General features: G+C 48.0%; 4 protein-coding genes across 4 annotated transcripts; 3 read left to right on the top strand and 1 right to left on the bottom strand.

Moving 5' to 3' along the window:
- Window positions 1-550: 550 nt before the first annotated feature.
- Window positions 551-2,281, top strand: PENARI_c002G04328 (MFS transporter; the record flags this gene model as incomplete). The annotated part of the gene is made up of 3 exons (XM_022627438.1): window positions 551-980; window positions 1,036-1,971; window positions 2,025-2,281. The coding sequence occupies 3 exons, from the start codon at window positions 551-553 to the stop codon at window positions 2,279-2,281; spliced, it is 1,623 nt and encodes a 540-aa protein (XP_022492848.1).
- Window positions 2,282-3,237: 956 nt separating this feature from the next.
- Window positions 3,238-3,639, top strand: PENARI_c002G11360 (GFA family protein; the record flags this gene model as incomplete). The annotated part of the gene is made up of 1 exon (XM_022627915.1): window positions 3,238-3,639. The coding sequence occupies one exon, from the start codon at window positions 3,238-3,240 to the stop codon at window positions 3,637-3,639; it is 402 nt and encodes a 133-aa protein (XP_022492606.1).
- Window positions 3,640-5,641: 2,002 nt separating this feature from the next.
- Window positions 5,642-7,304, bottom strand: PENARI_c002G09456 (sugar porter family MFS transporter; the record flags this gene model as incomplete). Its single annotated transcript, XM_022627794.1, has 2 exons — window positions 5,642-6,715; window positions 6,768-7,304. 2 exons carry the CDS (start codon window positions 7,302-7,304, stop codon window positions 5,642-5,644), a joined length of 1,611 nt encoding a protein of 536 aa, XP_022492547.1.
- A 650-nt stretch (window positions 7,305-7,954) lies between these two features.
- Window positions 7,955-9,121, top strand: PENARI_c002G02149 (uncharacterized protein; the record flags this gene model as incomplete). The annotated part of the gene is made up of 1 exon (XM_022627284.1): window positions 7,955-9,121. The coding sequence occupies one exon, from the start codon at window positions 7,955-7,957 to the stop codon at window positions 9,119-9,121; it is 1,167 nt and encodes a 388-aa protein (XP_022492619.1).
- Between the last annotated feature and the right edge of the window lie 291 nt (window positions 9,122-9,412).

The raw sequence follows: 9,412 nt of genomic DNA, 5'->3' as shown, positions 1-9,412 counted from the left end.
CTTTACGGAGTAACAATGTGGGAAAACGCATAAGTTACGTATCTCCATAATCCCCACTGCTATGGATTTGCCTTGGAAAATAACCTACAGCATCCGCAAGGGGACCCCACTTACGAGACGTGAAACTGAGCTCAAAAGCAGAAAACTTAAGCAATCAGAAATGATGCAGCCGCTATAAGAACAAATTGTATCAGATGTATACGCCAATCTTTGACGTGACGCCACCAAGACATCGACAAGCAGTGTATAGGGTCATCGTAGCATATTACCATATACGGCTAGCGCGATTGTTCCACAAAAGGCAATCCGCGATATGATGCGGCCCGATATCAAAAAAGCCCTGCCAGGAACATCGCAACCATCCACTGGTTCATGCCGCATTCCCATTTTTTAAGGGATCTACTCGTCAATGTGGGTCTATACAAATAGTATATAAAACCATGGCACCCCCAGGGGTATATGCAACGTTTCACTACAGGTTATCACAACAACATCTCATACTTCTGTCTGGGTACACCCACCATTATACCCATTGACCTATTTCGACATAATGGAAACACCGGGATCAGATAATACCCATACGAACGCAACTAGCCGGACTGCTTCTTTCGGGTCTGGTCACGAGCCGCTTGACTACCTCAACCTACCTGTCCGTGAAGTTAGCGATGGCGCCGATCTTCGAGAATACACCACCGAGACAAGGGAAGGCGAGATCATCAAGCCTGTCAAGTCCAATGTTACCGGCAAGCTGGAAGACTGGAAGTTGGTGACTTTCACCATCGATGATCCCGAGAACCCTAAGAACTGGTCGAAGCTTTACAAATGGTATTGCACCATGGTGGTTGCTTTTACCTGTTTCGTGGTGGCTTTTGCTAGCAGTGTTATCACTGCCCATATTGAAGGCCCTATGGAAGATTTTGGTGTCTCGCGTGAAGCCAGCTTGGTGGTTGTCACTGTGTTTGTCGTTGGATTCGGTGTTGGTAAGTCCGCCCGCCGGTTTCCACTCCTGATTATTGTGGTTCTAACTCTATCTAGGCCCCATGTTCTTTGCTCCTATGTCAGAAATGCTCGGACGTCGGCCAATATATGCTGTCACCCTCTTGATTGCCGTTGTCTTCATCATTCCATGTGCCGTCGCCAAGAACATTGGAACCCTAATCGTGTGCCGTTTGATCGACGGTATCGCTTTCAGTGCACCTATGACTTTGGTCGGTGGTACTCTCGCCGATTTGTGGAAGAGTGAAGAGCGAGGTGTTCCGATGGCAGCGTTCAGCGCTGCGCCCTTCATTGGACCCGCCATTGGTCCTCTTGCAGGTGGTTTCCTTGGTGACCACGCTGGCTGGCGGTGGCTATACTGGCTCCAGTTGATTCTGAGCTTCGTTGCGTGGGTTCTGATTACCTTCACCGTCCCCGAGACATATGCGCCAATCCTGTTGAAGAAGAGAGCCCAGAAGCTCCGTAAGACCGAGAACGACGACAAGTACACGACTGAAGCTGAGCTTGACCCTCGTCCCTTTGGCGAGAGGTTGCGCATCTTCCTCTTTCGCCCCTTCCAGCTATTGTTCCTCGAGCCTATCGTCTTGTTCATCGCTCTCTACATGTCTGTCTTGTACGGTTTGCTATACATGTTCTTTGTTGCGTACCCCATCGTCTATCAATCTGGTAAAGGGTGGAGTGCCTCTTCAACCGGTCTTATGTTCATTCCTCTGGCTATCGGTGTGCTCATGAGCGCAGCCTGTGCTCCCCTCGTCAACAAACACTACCTCAAGATCTCTGCTCAATGCGGTGGCAAGCCTCCTGCCGAGAAGCGTCTGATTCCCATGATGTGGTCTTGCTGGTTTATTCCCATTGGTCTGTTCATCTTTGCTTGGACCTCCTATAAGGATCTGCACTGGATAGGACCGGCAATTGGAGGCTGGCCTGTTGGTTTCGGCTTTATCTTCCTGTACAACTCGGCCAACAACTACCTTGGTATGTACAGCACCGTCACATTGGATATGAATATTTACTAACAATATTTCTAGTGGATACTTATCAGCACCAAGCAGCCTCCGCTCTCGCTGCGAAGACCTTCCTTCGTTCGATGTGGGGTGCTTCTACTGTTCTTTTCACCGAACAAATGTACGACCGTCTGGGCTACCAGTGGGCCAGCTCGCTTCTTGCCTTCATCGCTTTGGCTTGCTGTCTCATTCCCTATGTTTTCTACTTCAAGGGAGAAGCCATCCGCCGTTTCTCGAGATACGCTTTCAGTGACGATGAGGAGCAGGCCATCAAGGCCTAGATGGTTGATTAATATGATTAGGGGATGCCGATACAGGAGGTGGTAATAGTTCCAGTTTGTACAGGGTCATCTTTGCTTCGGGACTTTGCTGGGATGACTGGGAGAAAAGAAATGTCTGCATGGCGTTCATGATTTCTAATGCATAACGGGTTTTGTATGCGAGCGCCGCAAGCGACCGCACCCACTAATTATACTTACTATTATTACGTATTTTATACAACTACAATGCAAATTTATTGAAAATAAAGCTATTTAGACCTCTCTTGCACCTATTTCTCTTATGTCTTGGCATTATCATGAATGAAATTCCCCGTTTTTAAACGCTCTCTGCTTTCCTTACTAAGATTCCTAGTTTACCTGCTATAGACTTTCTTACTCCAAGAGAGCCTGGACGATATATGAGAAAATTCAACCTTTACGCTGGCGAAGAAGTAAAAGTACAAAAATATAAATATAAAATATAAATAAAAAGTATAAAACGTACGGGATGGAGTAAAAAAAAAAAGGAATAGAGTACAAGAATTTTCTCCAAAACCAAGAATTTAATACCTCGCCGGGTGTGTCAGTAGAAAATGAGTATAAAAAAAGAACGTGGGTGAAGATCGCTCACTTCGGGGGCTTGAGGTCCGTGCATTTCTGATATCATGCCACCCCCCGAGTCTTTCTACCTTTTCAACTGTTTTTTTAAAATATATTTCGGGTCAAGTGGCCGATGTCAATGAAATTGACGCGAAATGGACGACTAGGTAGTGTGGGCGGCTCGTATGTAGGTTACGTTATCAATAAAGAAGTGCAAGACCCCCACCCCATTTCTCATGTGATATAATCATGTGACAGTCCTACTGATCTGTAGTCAAGGTAATCCCAGCACGGCCCATCTACCTACAATCATCCGACAGAAAAGTACCACGGGTCCGGCCCTTATTACCTCGCCCAAAAGGCTTATAGTATCCAAAATGCCATCTGGAAGCTGCGCTTGCCGCCACATCCGCTATACGGCCTCTGTGCAGCCAAGCAGGCTGGTCAACTGCCACTGCGTCGAATGCCGTAAGCAATCCGGTGCACCCTACCTGGCCTTCGTCGACTTCCCGACAGACGCAGTCAATTGGGACATCAAGCCCACTGAGTGGCGTTTTAGTGAGACTGCTTCACGCTTCTTTTGTCCTCGCTGCGGCTCGACCGTGATGATGACCCTGGACTGTGAGCCTTCGAGCGTGGGAATCGCCGTGGGGACACTGGACGATGACGGAAGTGTCCAGGTCCCGCCGCCTACATCTCATATCTTCCTAAAGGAGAAGGCTTCTTGGTTCCAGCTGCCTGATGATGGGGCGAAGAGGTTTCAGGGATGGACGGAATAAATGGTATACGTGCATAGTTGCTAGACTGCTGTGTTCGTCCATTGTTTGGTCCCGAAAATAGTTGATTAACTGGGGAAGGAGAGTGTGTCAGGCATTCTTGACGGACAGCACATTTTCGTTCTCTTTCTCTCTAAGTGTAGTCTGCTTTTATAAGTTTCACCTTTCGAAAGTCGCAATGGGACCGTCATTTAGTGGTTGCTGTCATACTTCGTGTAGGCCTATGATTGCTCCGTTTTGAGGCGCCATCATTGTCCGATAGTATTGCCTTCAGCTCCTATAGCTGGTTTTGCACTTCTCTGTAGTAAGAGATGATTCCACAACGTGCACCACTCGCGATTTTCTTAGAACTTACGGCGGCAAAGGGGAGCATGATTGACGGTATCAAAGCAACAGAGTTAGTGCGGCGGCGGGCTTCCACAGTCACGGCAAGGCTTGACACTTGAACCCCACTTTGATAAGGCGTCGCTCGTTGCATGAACCAGTCAAATATCCATGACTACCTACTCGGGGATAACATGTTGACTTAAAGCAAAAGCGACATCTAAGTGATTAAATATGAACAAAGTAGATTCTTATGTGGGATTCGTATCTTTACCACTTTTTGTGACCCTCAGCATGCCCTTCATTCTTTATTTCCTTTACCATCTCGTCCTCTTTCCGCTATTTCGTTCCGATCTTCGCTCTGTCCCAGGCCCATTCCTCGCTAAAGTGACTGGCTTGCATCGGCTGTTGCTGGTTCGTACTGGCTTGGCCCACGAACATCACCTCCGCCTTCACGAGCGACGTGGCCTTTTCGTACGTCTTGGGACCAACAATGTCTCTGTTGGCTTCCCCGCCGCGATCCCCATTCTATGTAATACACGAACTCGATATGTTAATCAGCCTTTTACCCGGTCATGAGAAACGTCGCCCATGGGAAGGTTGTTCCTACTATATCCTCCTCAACCAGGGGGAGTGGACTTCCCCAACCCTTTATAGGCCTAAAATTGGAAGCTTGGAACATTCACAGTGGAACGCAAAACATATATTTACCCAGTAGTGATAGCCTGCATATCGCTCAGCGAGAGGTCAGGGTAAATGAACACGTCCATCCATCCATCTAGGTTCTAACATGCAACCAAGAACTAATATATACCTGGGCTTAGATACGTCTTATTCATGAAATAAAGTATGTGCAAGTGTGGAATTGATTCCGATGTTGTTTTGCTTCCAGTTAAACGAGTCTCATATCACAACATCACGAAATGGCCACACCCTCCGTTTGTTATAAACAATATGTACATACGGCAGTTGTAATCAAATGAAGGATGCAGTTTATGAATAAAGGTGTTCCGCAAGTTCGGATTCGTTGATAGTTTTCTCAGGCCTGACCTTGCTGGCATCAGAAACTGGTCTAGGAGCTAGGTGGCCAATTCCTAAAAGCTAGAAGTAGATAATTCACACCTTACGGGGGTTGGCAGCCCCCTGCGGTACAGTGGAGGCCGGGACAGCAGCGTTCCATCGTTTTACCACAGGCTATCCATCGCTTAAGACATGCGTATGAGTACGCCATGGGTATTGAAAATTCACATGGTACGGTAGTAGCCAAAGGGATTGCCAGGAACTCTACATATACTGGTCTTCTGAAAAAGGCAGACGAAGAGACGTAAGTATGTTTATAATTACGATGATAGATAGTAGTGAGGCATGAAAATCAGGCAATAAAGGAGATGATTTAAGTCCGATCCCCAGAAGCAGGTATCTTACAGCAATTTGTAGTGGTGAAGTACACCTGCCGAGAGTATTCCCGTGAATGTCGTGGTTAATTCCGGCCATATTTACATGAGACCAAAGCATTGCATAATCCTCGGTGCTCGGAGCTTGTCGAGACTAAGGTCACAACAAGTATGAGGGAAGATGATATGTGAATAAAATGGAGGCTATACACAAAAAGGTGGTCATCTCACGGAGATATAACCCAAAGTAGTCGACAAAAACAAAGCCTTAAATAACCCTGTATACATCATGCCGTCTCAACAAATTCGTCTCTCGATTTACCGTTGTATAAAGTGAAATCCTGAATCGCAGAGCGAAATTCTGCCTCTTCCTCCCGCAACTGCACAATGATACAGCCATGCGCGCGCCAGATGGGCTTCATTTCGAACAACCGGTCCATACGTTCCAACGGCACACCCTTTGTCTCGGGGATGAAGAAAAACACAAAGAAAACAGAGAAGATCATGAGGGTAGCGAAGAAAAAATAAACGCCATAGCCCATTTGAGCAAACATTTGTGGTGTGAAACGGGAGATGAGAAAGTTCCACAACCAATTGCTGGAGGAGGCGACAGCCTGCGCCAGAGAACGCATATTAGGATCAAACATTTCCGAGTTCAAAACCCATGGTGTACCATTCCAGGTAGGAGAAAACATGGCAGTGTAAATGTAAAAGAAAACAATTGCCATGATACCGGCGCTGTCGAGCTTGGCGGTGGGATTGTGTTCGGGGTCTTTGACCTTGATGTAGGCGCCGATAATCCACAAGCTGATAGAGCCACCAATGGCGCCCCCAATAAGCAAATTGCGGCGCCCTACGCGGTCGATAAGGAACAACAACCAGAGTCCAGTGACGACTGTCTTGACGACACCAAAAATGCCGGACATTTGCTGATTCAGGGAGCCAGTAATTCCAATACTCTTGAAAACTGTGGGGCTGTAATAGTTGATGGCATTAATGCCAGAGCAATTTTGCCAGAAAAAGAGCATGAAGCCCAAGAACAGCCGCCACATGACCCTGGGATTGGTGCCGGCCGCCTGAAAAGGGTTCCAAAAACCGGTGCCGATCTGAGCATTTTGCTCCTCAATAGCCTGGTCAATGGCCCTGATTTCCTCAACAATGTAAACTTCGTGTTCAGAAAGTTGACGTATCCAGCACAGGTTCTTAATGGCTTCCTGGCGGCGCCCGCGGCCGAATAGCCAGCGGGGAGATTCGCGGATCAACACGACACCAATCAGGAGAAGACCAGAGGGGATAAGTTGGACAGCAAATGGAATGATCCATTGTTCGTGGTTTTCAGGGAGGTGTTGCGAAACGCCAAACTGCACCCATCTTAGTCTTGTTCATCTGCATAAATGATCAGGGGAGACATACGTTAATCCAGAACCCGACCAAACCCCCAATCTGCCATCCCAATTCATAGATACCGACCAGTCGCCCACGAATTGCGGGTGGCGATAATTCTGAAATATAAATTGGAGTTAAGTTCGAGCCTGACCCAACACCTATGCCGGCCAGGACACGCCCAGCATACAGCAAACCAAAGCCACGGCTCCCATTAGCCCCCAGCATCAACCCAGCACCCAGAGTGAAAATGATACCAGTAATCCACAGGCCCCATTTCCGACCACAGTAAAAGCCAATGGGATAGGCAAATAGGGCACCGAAGAAGGCACCGGCCTGGTAGAGGCAGACGATGTTGGCCTTGACGAGGTTTTGTTTAGTTACAGACCATTCCTCAAAGTGAAATTCGTCGCGGAATGATTGCAATTCAACAGTCTGTCCAATGAAGGCACTGTCATAGCCGATCATGCATGAGGCACAAGAAGCGACGGCCGCAAGCAGATAAATGCGCCAGTTGTAGACTTGAGGGGGCGTCGGCCGATCCTCGATCACAGTAAGAATACCCATTGTGGATGGGCTTCATCAGACGGACCATGGTGAGAAGGAAAGATAGGCTAGATATACAAGCCCAAGGACAATGTGTTCGACGACATCCGGTCCCTTCATTTGGGTACCGGGAACCCCAGATCCACAGCCCCAGTGTTGTAGTGGCGAACCAGATCCCTTCAAATGCGGGTTTCGATATCCGGGGTTTCGATATCCGGGGTACTTAGAAATAACACTACGGTAGCCGGGGCCAGGGGGTGGCTGGGAACAAAAGAAAGTAATCACGTGGCGGGTAATTTCACAACCGAGCCGGTCTTATTCTGTTTTCAATGTTGTTTAGTATCATCTATAGATCAGGTTTCTATGCAGTATTCGTAAGATATTTGTGACAGCATTCCACCCCGGACGGGCAAAAAAGGGAAATTCTCCCCCCGTATATCCGGCGACTCTATCTTGACTAAAGATACCCCGCTAGCAAAGTTCTATAGGTTTGCTTTGGAAAGTATTTGATGTCATATACAAAGACCGGTCTATAGAAAATAGGTCCGGTCTGTGGGGGCGGGGCTCCAATCAGATTCTGCGGGTATTTGATCATCCATCTTCCTTATAATAGTGACCCCCAAGGTATCGTGGGTACTGCATCTACAGACACATTAAAGCAAACTAAAATCATGTCTGCATCCTGGCCTCCCTCGGGTGCAAACGAATTTGGTATCGCAACCTTGTCCCTCGGTAACTGGAGAGAGCATCGACTCGCACCTCGACTGGAGGCAGCAGCCAAAGATGGTTACCAGTGGATTGATTTATTTGATGAGTGTTGGGCCGCATACCTTGAGGAGCATGGCCTGCCAGGAGACCAGCTATGGGAGGCCACTGTTGAGAATCTGAAAGTGGCCCGCAAGCTAGGCGACCTGGTAAAGTCTCTTGGGATGCGCATCGCCTGCACGCAACCCCTCCGGACGATAGAGGGGATCAAAGATCCGGTCGAGCGCCGTGCCACTCTGGACCTTGTCGCAAAGCGCTTCCCTTTTATGCGTGCTTTTGATACCGACCTTGTGTTCATGTGCGCCAATATTCGTACTGATAGCGGCGTTACATCGGACCTTAAGAGTGTTGCACGCGATCTGGCAGAACTTGGTGATATGGCGGCAGCATACGCAAAGGTCGATGGTGGACCTATGCTGAAAATTGGATATGAAGGATTGTCATGGGCAACAAGAAACACTTGGTCGGCATCATGGGAGGCGGTGCGATTCGCAAACCGTGCCAATGTCGGTTTGATTATCGATGCATTCAACGTTCTGGCTGTCGAGTTCGCAGATCCTTACAACCCTGAAGGACACGGTCGTATATATTCTACTCTAGAAGAGTCCATTCAAATTCTCACCGACTCGATGGCATCTTTGGCTACCACTGTCCCCGGGGACCGAATCTTCTTCTTCCAATGCGGAGACGCAGAATTGGTGAACCCAGCGACATTTTTGCCGCCATCCGACCCAAACACCCCTGCTCTTCTTCCATGGTCGAGAAGCCATCGCCTTTACCCTTTAGAACAATCGCACGGTGCCTATATGCCGGTGGAACTGGTCGGAGCTGCAGTAATGGCAACAGGCTATCAGGGACCAGTATCGCTCGAGGTTTTCAATGCGTCCTTAAACAAGCCCGGAGATGATGTTCCAACAGTTCACTCCGCCAGAGGAATGAAGGGATTACAGAAGCTTACCGAGACCGCACAGGGTCTACCTCCTTTTTGGCAAAGCAAAGCCGATGCTCAAAAAGCCATGGCTAAAGTCATCGAACGCCTACGGAGTCAAAAGGGATGCTCGGGCAAACTGTGACTCTGGCTATCGACTGGTTACGGAGTACAAACAATGGATATGGGTCCAATTTTGTATCTAGCTTCTGTCCCAGTGGAATGGCTTTTGTTGAATCTTCTCACGTTATAAGATCCACTCCCTGTTGATATAAAAGGCTGCGGACTCGTTGTATATTGCGTTGTTGGTGATGAGAGCACAGCTACAGAGGTATAGAATTAAATAGTAAAACTCGAGCCTGGCAAAAAGCGAAGATGCGGTGGTGAGAGTAAGATGATAGAGGTGAGAGATGAATCTATATGTATGGAATTACAT

The sequence above is a fragment of the Penicillium arizonense genome (assembly GCF_001773325.1).
Source record: "Penicillium arizonense strain CBS 141311 chromosome Unknown PENARI_contig002, whole genome shotgun sequence".
Taxonomy (NCBI): Eukaryota; Fungi; Ascomycota; class Eurotiomycetes; order Eurotiales; family Aspergillaceae; genus Penicillium; species Penicillium arizonense.
The sequence above is the reverse complement of the archived record's forward strand: the minus strand, read 5'-3'. Positions and strand labels throughout refer to the sequence as shown.